This window comes from Episyrphus balteatus, chromosome 3, assembly GCF_945859705.1.
Source record: "Episyrphus balteatus chromosome 3, idEpiBalt1.1, whole genome shotgun sequence".
NCBI lineage: Eukaryota > Metazoa > Arthropoda > Insecta > Diptera > Syrphidae > Episyrphus > Episyrphus balteatus.
The window spans coordinates 66,882,645-66,899,298 of NC_079136.1; the positions used below are offsets into that span (position 1 = coordinate 66,882,645).

A 16,654-nucleotide genomic window follows, 5' to 3' on the forward strand; every position below is an offset into this window, starting at 1 on the left:
CAGTGTCACTAAAAAAATATCCCAAAAAACAAAATTTATAAAAGATTTCTTTTTTATTAAAAAAAAATAAAATAAAATAACATATTCTGTCCAAAGGCCAGCAGATTCTCCTTCGTTTCTGCATCCTTTTATTATTTTTTTTTTTTTAGTTCATAAGTCTAAACCATTATCATCAACAAGCAAACCTTTTGCGATCATGTCTGACGTTGATTTTTAATTGATGTTTTTCCAATCGTTTTGTGTTGGAGGTGTGATGCAGGCTAAGAGAAGATATTTTTATAAAGACCCAAACGAAAAAAAGTAAAAGGAATCCCAGATTCAACCATTTTCAAATTAAGGTGTAAAATGGAAAATAAAATGTTTCGAATAAAAGAGTGAGACATTACACACGATCTGGCACTCTTCGTCTGTGTTCTTGTAGCCCCGCAAGTCCTTCGAGATATAAAGAAGGCTGGTTACTGTTCATCTGTTATGTTAACGATGTTGTAACATTTTGCTCATTTCATTTAGGACTGCGGTGCATTCGAACAAAATAAAAAAAAAAGTATATAACAAAACGATACGAGATTGAATTGGAAAATAAAAAATTAATTTATACTCCCACAAGCCAACACAAAAATTTACACGTATTTGAATATGGATGAGAAGAGTCTGCACTGGCACACAGAACATCAACCAGCCAACATGTATGTTTATAGGGATATACAATGTTGTCGAGTTTTGTATATTCAATTCGAAAAACAAGGACACGACAGCTGTAATTATTCGACCTGAAGTATAAATTAAGACGTTTAACATGACATCTCAGTTGGCACACATTTTTTTCTTTAAATGTGTTTTGTGTTGTTCTCTTTTTTGTTGCTGTAGAATTTTTTGGAGGCATTTAGGAAAAAGCTCAAAAGCCAGGCACAGCTAACTTTGTTAATTTTGAAAAGCAAAAGAATTAAAAATGTTAAAGAATTAAAAAAAATGGTTTATAGATTTGGGAGTTCGGTTTGGGACTTAGTTTGTTATGGTATACTTAATTCATTTTCCTGTTTGTAGTCTAAAATCGTAGCTATTTTAATAAAAAATTTTATGATATAATTATTTTTTAAATTATTAGACTAAGAAGCTAGTAAAGGCAACTTAGCAATTCCTCGTTCAATTAAAAATATGCAGAAACTGCCCCAAATTTAATACACTGCTCTATACGACTTACAACTTTGAAACAAATTCACAGCCCGATTGAAACAAAAATTAAAGCTTTTAGGCGACTTAGTTTATTTTACAAAGTATTTATAAGTTAGCAATTATGAAAAAAAAAAAATTAATTGATGTCAAAAAACCCAATGAAACAATCTCGACACAAAATGTATTGTTCACAAATTTATAGTATAAATTCGAATTATTTGAACAAAATTCATTTAAAATAAAATGGCAATTTAATAATTATTTATTACCAATTCAATTAGTTAATGACCAACAATCAAAATGTAAATTTTCCAAAAACATATATTTTGTCATTTAAAAAAGATATATTTTCCAAGTCCGACAATTTAAAAATCAATAAAATTGTGTTAAATATTACACTTTTAAAGAAATTAAGATAAGATATAAAAAAAACTCCGTAATTGAGTTTATCGACTTCAAATAAAATGTAATTAAAATTATTTGGTAACTTGAGATGATTAACAAAATAATTTTCAATGTTCCAAATAAATTCTGTCTAACAAGCGAAAAAAAAAATGAAAGATAAATTTGTTTTATTTTTATATTTAAATTCAAACAACGAACACAAAAAATATTCATATCAAAGGCGATGTCGTTAATTACCCTCTCACTCGCTCTGAAGATACATTTTTATTATTTAAATTATTTTTTTTTTGCAAGGCGTGAGAAGAAAGCCGAATGAGCTCTCAAAAGGTGTGTACAAAATGATGATATGTAGATATCTAGATATTGGAGTGTTTCAACAAAAAAAAACTTAAAGATTAAAAAGACGACATATCTTCCGCGTCGGCGGCGGCGGCAAATGTTGATCTGTCTTTTTATGATACCGTCGCGTCTCAAAAAGCCAATAAAGCATATATCACATCTTCGCACTGTCTTATTCCCTTTGAAAGCTATACGGAGGCCATTTTGATTGGACAGAAAGTTAAAACATAAGATGCTGTATCTTTTATGTTTTTTTTTTTATTTTCTTCACTTTATTCGTCCATCGCGTTTCTTTTCTTATGTTTATTTTGAATATTCTTTTTTTTTTTTAGCTTTTTCTTTAACTACTGAGTTGGATTTTATCGGATCTTTTAGACTTTTTTTTTTTTGAGAACGTCTTAAAAACCTCATTTTAATTTTTTTTTTCTTCTAGACTTTGTCGGCACAAATAATGTTTATCATTGGCTAAGAAGAAGAGCTTTGCATTTAAAATTGATTTTTATTTTTTGTTTTGAAATTTAATTTATTCAAACTACCAACCAATCGGGGTACTAAAAAAAAAAATTTTTTTTTTTAAATTTAATTTTTTTTTTTTTTTCATTTCAATTTGTTTTTATAAGATTAAATCGAAAAAAAAGTCATCAATGCATGAGACTGATTTTTGATAATTACAACACATTATCAATTTGTTCTTGGAAATCAAATTATCAAATCGATATATAGTTTCATAACAAAAAAAAAAATCAAATAATAAAAAAACAAAAAACAAAGTAACAGGTAAATCTTTCAAGAATATGAAGAAGGAAGGCAGAAGCCGTATAGCATTTGTGATATTTTACTGATAATTTCTTATCGTATCGCCACTTTTTTTTCGGGACTAAAAACAACAACATTTTGTTTCCTATCAACCAAAAAAAATTGATTACTTAGGAATGCTATCTAAATATCAATCATAAGATAATGTTTTATAATTTTCCTTCAAAAAAGAAAAAATTGAAGAAATTAATTTCAAATGTACAAGAAGTTGAAAAAAAAGCAAATTCTAATAGAGTAGATAGATTCTTATCGTATTTATATATGTACATAAGGCGAGGACAAACTTATACACCAAAATATTGTAAAATGATAACGATAACGACAAACAGGTAGAATTTAGACTCCCCGATGTGATTGGTATTGACATAGCATTATCTTTGCTCAAAAATTTGTTGAAATATTTTACCGTCGGCAATGTCGCCTGATTTTATGTTTGACAATCTGAATCTATTGAAAAATTGTATCTAAAAGATAAAATTTTAGGTAGCCAAAGTGGGTATATTGCGTAATCTTACAAAAATCTAGATAACCTGTAGAATACCATGTTTGTGGACATTGAATTGTCATAAATATTGTATCTTCAAATTTTTTGACATTTAAGAGGCCATAACTTTTTCTGTCATTTCTTTTTTGTTTTATTTTAATAAATTTCGAAGTCGGCAATTTTTGCATCAAACAAATTCGCATTTTTCCAATACCAAGAACTCTTAAAGACATAATAGTTTCAAACTCGTGCATCTGAACTATAGTTTACCAAAATTGAATATGATCTAATTCACAGTATTTTAATTAAGAAAACAATTGATTTTGACCCGATTTTGCGTGTGAAGTGCGTTTACGCTTTTTGTATTGAATTTTGGGGTGATTTATCATTTATTTATAATTGAACGAGGAATTGCTTTCAACGTTTTTTAGCTTTTTAGTCTTAAAATGCGGAGTAAAAAAATGTTTTCAGTAAGTCTTTGACTCAATAATATTATTTTAAGGCCGAATACCTAAAAATGTTTTTAAGAGTTCATTATGAACTGGGTCCCAACTGAAATAACCAATTTTTATCACAACCTATTTTTTTTTTTTTTTTTATTTATTTATTTTTAATTGAACGGCGAATTGCTTTTAACGTTTTCTCACTTAGATATTAGTCTTAAAATGCATAGTAAAAAAAAGTTTTCTGTTAGTCTCTGATTCAATAAGAATATTTTAAGGCCATACTCTTACAAATGTTTATAAGAGTTCATAATAAACTAGTTCCCAACTGAAATTACAATTTTTTATCAAAAACTATATTTTTAATTTTTTTTTTAATTGAACGACGAATTGCTTTCAACGTTTCTTCTCATTTATAAGCTTTATTATGCCTGAACAAAATTTTTTCCAGTAGTTTTCAAATTCAAGAACATTATTCTGTAACCATAAAATTCAAAATCAAACTGAACTAACTCCAAAATGTATGGACTAAGTCACATAAAATTACCTTTTTTTAAGAAAACACTAAACAAAAAATTCAAAACTATGACATCTAATTAGTTGCTAATTAAACATAAATATTACTTTTGGTCATTTTAATGATGTATCTCAGAATGAACATTAAAATTAAGCAACTAAGAAGTACATCCCACTTCTAAGACTAAAATTCCCCATTATAACTATTTTGTGTCTAAATTTAAATAAACAACCCTGGAACTTTTATCATACTAATTTCCAAATTCCAATTTTTGACTTTGCAGTCGTTGCAGAGCGCGGCCAAGCGAGCGGGGACATCGTGTGCGAATTGCAAAACCACAACAACAACCCTTTGGCGGCGGAATGCTAGCGGTGAACCAGTATGCAATGCCTGCGGTCTTTATTATAAACTACACAATGTAAGTATATTAAATTTTTTTATTTATTTTTTTATCATCTAAATCCTTTTCTTTTACTAAAATAAGAGGGGGGATATAGTGTCATATATTATAAAAAAAGAAAAGGGGGCTTGAATCTCAAAATGATCATCGGATATCCGGTATCACACTGAGATAGTGAACTATGTTTTTCAACACTCTCCCCATTTTTATTTGTAAAACAAGTCATCTAACACACAACAGGACATCTCTAAAACTATGGAAAAAGGACTAATAAACGAAAGGAAATATTACCAAAGCTTATCCTTAACTACGAATATGAACTGGTCTCCTTCGTCCTTAAGTCCTTCTACAAATTTTAGGAACAAAAAAAAAAAAGAAATAATAAATAAACTATCTAAGCGGAATTGAAGATTTTCAGGCCCTCGTTAAGTGCTTAAGCGATTTCACACACCATTTCCTCCCCCTGTGCTGATGAATAAAATGGATATAGGATATAGATGGATCGCTTCATATTCATATCGGACGACTGTGTGACTCTTGAAATGAAATTATACCCACTTTTTCATCCTCCCAAGCGGACTTTCTCTCTCACTCTCCTAATTCCTCTGTAGTGTTTGCTACTGTGTTGGTTGTTTGCGCATCCTTTGTTACTACTGATTGGGAAATAATGCTTTGGGAAAAGGAGGTTTATAGGTTGACATAATCCTCCCAGCATCTCTCTATACGAGTGTATGTAGTTCTCGTTTCTATTCATTGTGTTTTGGACGGATGCAGTCTGCCGATACGCGATAAACACACGACGACTACCGTCGGTAGATTAAATAAAATGATATTTGCTAGATTTGTTTGAGACTTTGGGTATATTATAGAAAATCATATTGTATGAAGGGGGATTCAGGATTCAAGTAGGCTAAAGGAAAAGCTAAATATCTACACACAGTTCACTGACATGGAAGAGGTAAAATTCAATTTCATCCCTTTTTCCGGGTTTTTAGATTGTAATTATTTGTTGTTCTTGTTTGGTGTTGCTGGTTTATGATATCTTTTAGATATCACCAGGATCTTGAAAAAAAAAACGTGTGCGGGGGATTGCAATGATGAATTAGTTTGACACTCTTATATTGTAAAAAGCCTTAAAAACGTGAAACCATCTCGCCAACTCACACTATTTAAATATGAATTAAGTGGGTAATTTTTATCTCGTTTTGGGTATTTTTTCCCTTCTTGAATATAGTCCTTTGCCTTACGGCGCATACGGATTCTTATGGTGGAAAGTTTTGGGTGTGGGTAGGGTAATGAAATCATTTAATGTCCTTTGGTGATGCATTGATGGTTGTTTTTTTATTTCTGTCTTTTTTTAAGGCTAGAGGGTATTTTTTTTTAGGGTCAAAGTTTTTTACTTCTTTGTATTTATTTTGAAGAAAAAAGTGAAATTTACATGTCAGTCAAGGACATTGTGAAAGTAATAAATAGTGTGGAGACCTTGCGGAGTGCTGAAATTTCGTCCTCTTCACGGAACAGTTGAATATATTTATTAGATAAGTTTTGGGGATGTTTTTTTGTAGGGACCTGGAACAAGTGTTAGAAAACTTCGGTTTAGAGAGGGGGACCATAGCCCCCTCAGTGGAAAACACGTCTGACCTTGTTTTAGTCAAGGCTAGATCCATGCTCTCAATCTCTTCGTCTAAACGAACCTTTTCTATACCTATTAGGTCAAGTAACTCTGCCTGGCTACCGGATGGGAAGGATTGTTGAATGATTGGTAGCGGTAGTATCGAGGTTGGGAGGAGGGTTCCGGTTGGTGTGTTAGCTTGATGGGAGTTTGTAGTTGGAAAATGATTATAATGTTTTAAGAAAGTGGATCAACTGAAGTTGCTATACCTGTAAAGTCACTTTGCTGAATTTTTGAAGCTCATACAGGAAAATCAGCACTGATGGTTTTCTTAGGCAGGAGACAACAATTTTTGCCGAATTTATAAAGAAGTTCGAGGGGGCCTTCACTATAGCCTCAGCCGACTCTGCATCAAAGCTAATCACCATCAGTTGCCCATTTCCTTCTGCCTTATTTTTCAAAACCCTCCAGGCCTGGACTGCTAGTTCTTCCTTTTGGGCTTGGATAAGAGCCAAAAACTTCCTGTCTTCTTGCCTACTATTTTTTTGGCAGGAACACCGTGATGTGTTGCTTTTTGGGGACGCCCTTCCGATTTAAAAAACTTAGAGGCTTTTTCTTGTAGCTAATCTAATGTAGGTTTCCCGGTGCCGTCGCGACTAAAAGTAATTCTATTCTTTAGGGTTATCCATTGAACTTAAGCTTGTTAGTCCATCCCAAGGGCACCTCCTCAATTATAGCTTCTTCCAGTGTCTTCAGTTCGTCTTTTGGTAGGACCCATGCTTCAGTACCCGTCTTGGCGGTACTATTCCCCGTTTTGATATTTGCTACTGTCCTGGCCTTTTTGCCTCTGAGGTGGTCTGGAATTTTGGGAGGTTCGCCTTCTTCCTTTCTTCGATCTTTTTCTTAGCTTCTTCTCGCGAATAATGAGCTGAGTCCAGAATAGCTGATTCCGGTTTTGGCTTAGTGCGTGCCTTTTTAGTTTTTGTCGTTGGAATTGAGTCTACTTATGATGGTTTGTTGACAACATCTTCCGCTTTCTCCGAAGGGGCTCTCAATGGAGATATCTCTCAATTTGACTTGCTAAATTTCTGGCAGTGATGGCCCACTGGAAAATCAAGCGACCGCACCAAAGTCAAAGTTACTGCCGCGAAACAAGTTCTCGTCGCAATCGATAAAAATCCACTGAGTCTCAAAAAAAAAAAACTGTGAGTCTCCACTAAATGAATTTTTTGAATGTTACAAATCACTTAGAATTTTTCTCTCAAATCAATAACTACTCACTCCCATATTCATCACAATCAAATTCCTCAACCGCATAATTGATCTAATTGACCCTAACGCCCGTAACGCCCATAACGCGTGTCTTTCTGCAAAACATCTTATTCCAAATGAATAATTTTACCACAACGACAAATATCATAATAAAATCTGATGATACCTGAAGGTAATTTAGGGACCATCGCATCGGTCGATCACCCACATTATTTTTATTTTTTTGGAAACAAAAATGAATCGCATCATAAAATTTCAATACAAAATCCTCACAAAATTGCACACACCAAATCCTCCGATCGTTAAAGTAGGCGCCAGTCCAAATCGGATTCCTTTTTGAAAAATATAGGTATATATAAATGACACAATGCCATGGTCATCATCATCCCACACATATACACAAAAACAACATACAAAAGAAAGTAACGTGTCCTTCATTGGAAAAAAAAAGTAAAGTCCATTGCTAGACAATGTAGAACAAAAGAGAAAAGAAAGACACCTTTTGTGTCATTTGTCATCCTGACGCCAGGACGAATGACCATCAAAGGTAAACAAATCCAGGACACTAATATAAATCGTTTCAGGTAGGAAATAGTGTCCTTCCCTTAATCACAGCAGGAAATAAAGTGGTTTTGTCAAAAAAAAAAAAAAAATTGAAAAAATAATTTCTAGTGAATATTAGTAACTCTGTGGGAGGCACACGTTACACCGACGACCAAACTGGCTCCCCCTGTCTGTAGTTTTTCTCAACTCAACCACCCGCTGTTATTAATTCGTAATTAATTCATTACCTGATGACATCAGCAATATAATTTTATTAGAAGTCTCCAATGATGATGATGATGATGGGTATTGACTTGGGAAAGAGGGATATATATGCAATTTTTTTATGATTTTTCTATCGTCGGCAATTTGATACCTTGCTCGACACTTAGTAAGGTGTAGTTACGTTGATAAAATGCAAATAAGCTCAATTCTTAGCATATTGCATTTGCTGCTGATGTGCTGTGCAAGCTATGAATGCTTAAAGAATTTCAATTGCGAAATATTAGTCTTTTGTGAAGGGGACCAACATGCCGACACCATTGTTGCACATCTCGCTGTTTGGCATGGTGGATATGGAAACCTTTTTTTTTTTTAGTCTTTTCAATACTTAGAAGAAACAAGGGAAATAATAAAAAAAAACTGGTGGCATTTGGTGTGGCCAGGGAAGAGAAAAAAGTGAATCTTGTGTTCCAAGAAAGAATTTTTTCTCCTTTTGGGGATGTATGTTCCCTCGTAACTTTTTTCTGAGTGTATCTTTTTCATCATTCTCAACACTGAGTGATAGGGCCATTCTTTGTGAGTGATATGTCTGTCAAATGCTTAATCCTGGTCATCATTCTAAAATATTGTGAAGAAATTACGAGTGAGTGACAATTTCTATGATATCTTTTTCTTTTAACTAAAAAATACTGTGCATCTGGTAACTCTAAAGGGCCAACTACTGTGAGTGAGATGATAAATTCTCCTTCATCTGCGATGCAAACATTACGATAAGCCAAAAGCCACTGGCAGGGGCTTCAACTGACGCACTCTTTCCAGCGTTTATCTGACTGCTAGTTTGCTAGTTTTTGCTAGATCGTAAAAATACGATAAATCGGTGCGGTGCTCAGCGCGCAGCTTGGTGACAACACTTTATGGCACAAAAAAAATACCTTCACAAATACACTCAAACATACAAACTCCCTCCTCTTCATCAGCAGGGACAGGACATTTCTCGAGCGCGAGAACATTATATTTTCTGTCAGACTAATTAGAGAGATAACAATCTTGTGCACAGCAAACAGAGAGATAGGGTATAGTGCTACCTAATAGTCATCATCATCGCCAGATATAATGGGAAGTATCTAGTGATACCACCTCAACAAAAAAAAAAAAAAACATTCAACGAAAAATTGAAATGTAGCAAAATTAAATAAATTTTATACTCGCTCGTAGAGATACCTATGCCCACAATCATCATTGCTTTTAAACTGAATTTTGCACAATTAAATTGCCATTTCTACTCCCCTCTATAAAGCCCATATGTTGTGAATTTCAATATGTAGAAATGAGCAACCGCACAAAACAGTCGAAACTATTTCGAACCGATCCGTATGCAGTATACGCTGTTTACGTGCTGTATTGCGAGTGTCGAAATGTGGTACGCTTGCAAACTCTTCTCATTTATCTGAGGAATAAATCGCGCGCACTCTACGAGTTGGGTACTACTCCCCTTCTCTCTATGTTGTGTGTGCTGCCAAATTGACGACGACGACGACAACATTTACGATATGTATATATGAAAAACATTTTCTATTTCCGTCAAATTCATGGACATTGTCCAATCTCGATAAGAGACAATCATCATCGCAGTGAACGAATTTAGTTTGCGAATTTGGTTCGCAGTTTGCAATAATTTATTATTATTTTGCGTGTGTGTGGGCTTTTGGGCAGGTCTTTTTTGCACAGAGAGTGCTTTTATATTTGGCATCTTTTTCTATATGCAGATGATGTTTTGCGATGCGATGGTAGATGGGCAATATTATATAGAGAGTTAATTTGTTGAGCAAAATCAAATTATTTTGTCTTTCGACATTTTGACGTTGAATTGCATGTTTGACAACAAACTGTACACAACAGTGTACAATGTTGTACGAACTGATTCTGCCAATACTTAATTAAATCTCTGATGAAAGTTTACGATCTATATGGGTTTACACATTTTGTAATTGAGGTAGTTTTATCGATGAGGGTATCTTTCTGTTGGCTTGACCATATCGATGAATTAATACACAACATGCAGTCTTTTTGGACTTTTAGATTAAGTGAAATTTTGTTTTTTTGAGATTAAGTATGTATTAAATCTATTTTTACAAGACACTTGAATATGAATATTTTTTACATTCGTGATGTGCAGTTAGATAAAGTATGTGAACTATCAGAAAATCGATGTGATGTTGGGTGGAAATAATGAGTGATATTCATTTGAAGTTTATTGCATTTGAATTAATTTGTCTAACTTACAAGGTTATTGAAAAATGCTTCGAAATTCTACATTCGGGAAGTGCGGTTGACAAAAAGAGTTCACTTATATGATTAAATGACAGCCATAGAAGCTTTTTCATTCTGATGAAGACCTACTAAGAAAAGCTACTTAAAGAAGTTTTATAGAAGCTTTAATGATAATGTTGTGTACAAACCTGAGTTTTAGTAAATGATTTGTGAAAGTTGGAGTGGATTACCACTTTTAAAATGGAAATTTCTATCTGGCAACCGTTTTTTAAAGGAAAAATTGTCACATAACTAATAAATACCGCCATATCTTTGTAGTTTGGTCAAATAAGAACATTATTTAAAATTCCAATAAAAAAAATATGTAAGGAATGTAAAACAACAAATATGGCAACCCTATTCAAATAAAACAAAAAAACACAACAAAAAATCTTCTTTGGACAAAAGGTTATACAATTTTTTATACACTTAAAGGCTAATATATACTTCAAAATTTTTCGGACATTCTCTTTTATCTTAAAAATGTTGAGTGGCACCCTTTAAATTCGGACAAGTACTAGACAACCCTACGCAAATGCTAAAATACACTAAAAATAACAACTTTTTAGCCAAAATGTACGAAAATTAGCAGCCAAAACACAATATTTCTTTTGAAAAAAAGTTTTTTCAAAAATTCTACTTTCAAAACTATGCCTTTCAAACTTTTTTCAATACGATTTTCGAGTTTTGCAGCCTTAAATCTATACGAAAAGTATAGCCGCACCTAAAACTTGTTTAATAGCGTTATCAGCTGAAAAACTTAGAAGTCTTTGAATACCTAAGTTAATGAACAAAACCACACCATTACATTTATTTCTTCTTACGCGTAATTCAAAAAGCCTTTCAAGATTCATTTATTACTTCAAATAGTGAAACAGCAAAAAAAAACATTACAAAATTTTTTTCCAATTTCCGATTTCTAGAAATGGAATTCTACGTAAAATAACTGATATGAACGTGATAAGCTTTTATCGATCAGGTAAAATGTCTCTGTCATGGTGTTATTTAATTCATAAAATTTAATTAACTTGTTATCAAATGTTAAATAATTTCAATAAAATATTATTTCGTCAAACAGAAAAATTGATTCTGATAACAATTCAGCTGAAATAGGCAAGGTGATCAACAATAATTACAATTTTTTCTTCAATATCGCTGAAATTTTGAAGAACTTTCAACTTCTTTTTCTATTCTTATTTCTTGTATTCTCAAGTACCAAATTTAGAAAAAAATGTGTGAATTAGAAAAAATTCTCACCTCCTTCACCAAAAAAAAAACTGCCAATATTACGAAATTTCTTTCAATTACCCTCTCCAGTTCTTTAAAAACTTTTCCGCATCTGTCTTCTATTCTATTCAAAAAATCATGATAAGATCAAAAATTTAAAGATTTAAAAATTTGTCAACTATGTACTCAATGCACAAACAAACAAAACAAAATTGTAACAATTTCTAATGCAATTCCCCTTGCAACCACTTAATACCCCACTTGATCTCTGCTTGATCCGTTTCCTCTTTTTGAATTTATACTTATTCAAAGAACCACTCAAAAAAAAAAAGATTTCCCGCATTGTGAAAAATAGCTGATGATCCCTCTAAACAACAAAACATCAAACCATTCACCAACACAACACAAAACACAAAAAAAACAAGCGAAAGAAACACAACTGGGAACAATTTTCAACAACAATGAAAACTGTGGAAAAGTATCAATTACCTAACAATTATTTATACCTAGGCGGAAGCCCTTTTCTGTGTGCGCAAAAAAAAAAATAGTCGCGAGAATGTAAGCGATCCGGTCTCTCTTTTGCTTTACACTCTCTATCGGCTTTGGCAAATCGGGTCGAGGAGTTTTTTGGGTTGGTTTTGAATTCGGGATGTCCCTACACCTCTCTAAAGTAGTTCCCTTTTCTTCTATAGAATAATGATGCAACAATATCAAAAGAGCGGTCCTCTTCTATTTACGAAGTAGGGTATTATACAGGTAAAGGTTCCTATAACGTACCTATAACACTGTTAAAAACTAACAATATTGTTGCTAGAATTGTCGCACGTTTGTTGTTAATGTTAGAGACTGCTGTTCTACAAATATATTCCAACCGAGATAGATATACTTTTTGCTTTAAAAACTATAAAGTAAAGATCAGCGAGCCTTCCGTCGAGAGTCGGTCGATCGGTTGAGCCTTTGTTCCCCTATTTGAGAGAAGAAAAAAGGGAAAAAATGCATTCCGCATGATGGTATATTCACGCCCCGAAATGTCTGACACTAATGATGACGACAATGACGACGACGGACGACCGAAGACGAAGCACTCTTCGAAGAGTTCTGTTGGTGGAAACTCAATATCGTTGCGCTAGATTTGAATGAATGATAAAAAAAAAATGCGCGCGGGGCTTATCGCAGAAGTAGATCATAGAATCAAGGGGGTTTTTTTTGTGTTGTGATGCATCATAGAGTAGAGAAGACTATTGTTACATTTATAAGTTGAAGAGTTTTGAGACTTGAGATGATGATGCTCTTGCATATTTCTATAAATTTTGGTTTTTTTTTTATTTATTTATATTTTTTTTTGTATATTTTCAGGTTAATCGTCCTCTAACAATGAAAAAGGAGGGCATCCAAACGAGAAATCGAAAGCTTTCGTCCAAGTCAAAGAAAAAGAAGGGGCTTGGCATGCAAGGGGCATGTCTTCCAATTGGTAGTCATTTGGGTATGAGTGATTTAATGAAACCATTGGATAGTAAACCATTTGGAGGTGGTTTCTCGGCGTCAATGGGTAAGTTTTAAGCTTTATAATTTTTTATTGTTTAATTGTAAGCATTGATGATTCATATTGTCAGAAGTTTTTTTTTTTCTTGGAAGATTAATGAAGTTTTTTTGATGATTCACGGGTATTTAGTTGAAACTTAGCTTACTTTAAAATTGACTTTTTGGGTTGCCGCTCGGGCGCCAATTTGTGTTGTACTTTGGATCAAAGGCTGGATTCCGGTTTTCACTGGCAATCAAACAGTTTTCACTGGCAGTCAAACATCTTTCGCTGACATCAAACAGTTTTCACGGGCAGTCAAACAATTTTCGCTGGCATCAAACGGCTTTCGCCGACAATCAAACAGTTTTCACTGGCAATCAAACAGTTTTCACTGGCAATCAAACAGTTTTCACGGGCAGTCAAACATCTTTCGCTGGCATCAAACAGTTTTCACTAACAATCAAACAGCTTTCGCTGACATCAAACGGCTGTCAGCGGCAATCAAACAGCTTTCACTGGCAAGCAAATAGTTTTCACTGGAAGTCAAACAGTTTTCACTGGCAATCAAACAGTTTTCATTTTAAGTCAAACAGCTTTCGCCGACAATCAGATAGGAGTTACTCTAATCGTTTATCTCCAATGTTTCCTCTTCACCGGTTACATGTGAACTGATTATTGTGGGTGATTGGTGTCTCCCTTTTATAGTAAATTAAACTCGTCCCAAAACTGCGATTTGTTAGGAGATTTTTGTAATGCTTCATTAAAATTATTCTTAATGAACTACAGAATGAATTGCTATATTTTTTGTCGAACCTTATAAGGCTAATAAGCACGATAAACGACTGTGACAATTCGTCGTTCAATTAAAAATTAACTTTAATTTGTCTCTTTTGGCTGAAAAATAGCGGAATTAAGCCCGTTTAAGACCTCAGAGATCTTGGAAAATTGAGAAATTACTGGCTCACAAAACTTCTTTATAATCTTTCGAACTGATACTAAACACAATTCTAATAAAAACCCTTTTAATTTAATTTTTTTTAGGACAACATGGACACCTTTCTGGAGGCTTACATCCAGCTCACGCCCATATGCATGGCGGATGGTATGCTAGTGGAATGGGTGCATTGAGTGCCTCAAGTGGATTACAAGGAGGCTTTTCAACAGCCGGCTCATTAGGCGGAGGTGTTGTACCTCATTCGCAGTCATACCATTTAGGACTTAGCTCCATGGTAAGTTGGAATTAAAATTAAATAAATATTCCCTCAAAAAAATTCAAATTTGTATTAGAATGATTTCTAACATTTTTTTTTTCTTTTTTTCTTATTTTTTTTTAGGGCACATGGAGGCCTGACTACACGTGATGGAGCGGGAATAATTTAAATTGCAATATTTTTAATTAAAATTTACTTCAAATGCAACTAAAACCGATTTAAAAAAAAAATTATGTTTTTCACCACCAAAACTTTATATTCTGATGACTTCTGTACCGCCAACTATTTTATAATATCTATCTGCAACTGGGACGTGCAAACTGACGTCATATCCTCTCGCAAAACATATATAAATCAGTTATGACCTCTTTTGTACCTTTTCTTACCTATTCGTCCGTCATCATCATCGTCTTTTGGTCTATAAGCAGTCAGCCAAGTGAATTTATGAGCTTCGACATTCTATTTATACCTACATCATTGTCCACAAGTCCACCATGCCACAAAATCATGCAATTAGTGGTCGCAACAACGGCTGTCGGACTAAGGGAACCCTTTTTTTACTAACTTCGTCGTCGTCCTGATGGTCACTTGAAATGCCATTACCACCCTCAAATCAAAAAAATGGCTGGCTATATATTTTATAATTTGGTTGTAACGGGTGTATGTGGTTTATAAAAAGGGGATGTATAAATGGGGATTTGGGAAGGGGTATAGAACAAAAAAAAAAAAAAAACAGGGACCCAGTGCGTTTTAATTTTGATTTATATCAGGCGTAACCTTAATTTATTTTAGTAATGAAAACGAGCTACGAAATAAATTACGTGCAATTCCTATTATTTAAGGACCTTACACATTATTTACGTTTATTTTATAATTTTCTGTATAAAAATATTTTTTTTTTCATTAAATTAAATTAAGTTTTATTTGTTAAGTAGCAGAAATTATATTAAGTATCTTTTGTTTTTTAATTTATGGTAAAAAGTTGCATAGTTTTTTTTTGTTTTATTATTTTTTTTTTTTTGTGTTGGCCGAAAATGGAAAAGATACTAGACCACAAATCTGCCATAACTGTACAGTGTAATGATAGAATAATTTTTTTTTAATTTAACAAAAATTTTTATCTTGTATAGTTAGTAATAAATTTTAGAAATAAATTTTTGTCACCGAAAATAAAAAAAAAAAAAAAAAAATTAAAAATTAACAAAAAACAAAATAAATTGTAAATATTTAAAATAAAATTATAAACAATTTAATGCACATTATTAATGTGGAAAAGTGTGGAAAGGATATTGAGGAAATCTATATGTATGAAAATATAAATTTACAATCGTCCTTGTTTTTGCAGCCAATTTATCATGTAAATTTTTTCCTCTTTGCAAAGATTTATAAACTAAAATTTAAAAAAAAATATATATATTTAAACAAATTGTAAAGTAAAAAATAAAAAAAAAAAAATTAAGAAAACATACCGTGATAATATTAAAACAAAAGAAAAAAAGAGAGAGAATTTATCAAAAATAAAAAAAAAAAAAATGAAAAAAAAAATAAGAAAATATATTGTGTTTGTACAGAGTTAGTCATCAAGCGATATAGGTAGGTAGGAGGTATCACAACAATGGTACCACAAAATGTGAGAAAGCAGTTAAATTAGTAAAAAAAAAAAATAATTTAGTAAAAAATATATACTGATATATTTAAAAAAATTAGGTTTAAGATTAATTTAAATTAAAAATAAAAATTAAAAAAAAATATATGGAAGTTAAACAAAAAAACTCCACTGTAAATGTAAAATATTAAAAAAAAAAACTAAAAAAACAAAAAAAAAAAAACAGATGTCTTGATGTGTTAATATTAGTATTATTACATTATTATTATATATATTGTATTATTATTCTTATTATTGCTATTGAAACAAAAAAAAAAATAAAAATAAAAAAAAACAAATGTAATTGGCCATATTGATTTTTAAAATGAAACAAGAAAAAAAGGCAGAAACATCACACAAAAAATATATATATATATAAAAAAAAAGAAATAATGAAAATTAAGAAAAAATAAAAAAAATTAATAAAAAAAATTATTTTTCGTTTTAATTTTATAATGGATTTTTTTTTTACTGGAAACAAGTTTAAAAAAATTAATTGATTCAGAAAGGCAA

At 32.0% G+C, this 16,654-nt stretch overlaps 1 protein-coding gene across 2 annotated transcripts in view; it reads left to right on the plus strand.

Moving 5' to 3' along the window:
• The window catches only part of LOC129913636 (GATA-binding factor C), a 79,122-nt gene extending 63,780 nt beyond the window's left edge, over nt 1–15,342 (plus strand). The window contains exons 5-8 of one of the 2 annotated variants that reach the window (XM_055992403.1): nt 4,461–4,595; nt 13,120–13,312; nt 14,327–14,514; nt 14,620–15,342. In XM_055992403.1, coding sequence (XP_055848378.1) covers nt 4,461–4,595; nt 13,120–13,312; nt 14,327–14,514; nt 14,620–14,646 — 543 coding nt within the window. In that variant the 3' untranslated portion in view covers nt 14,647–15,342. Of the gene's footprint in view, nt 1–4,449; nt 4,596–13,119; nt 13,313–14,326; nt 14,515–14,619 lie in introns of both variants that reach the window. The other variant, XM_055992402.1, reaches the window with a different exon arrangement.
• Nucleotides 15,343–16,654: the final 1,312 nt, after the last annotated feature.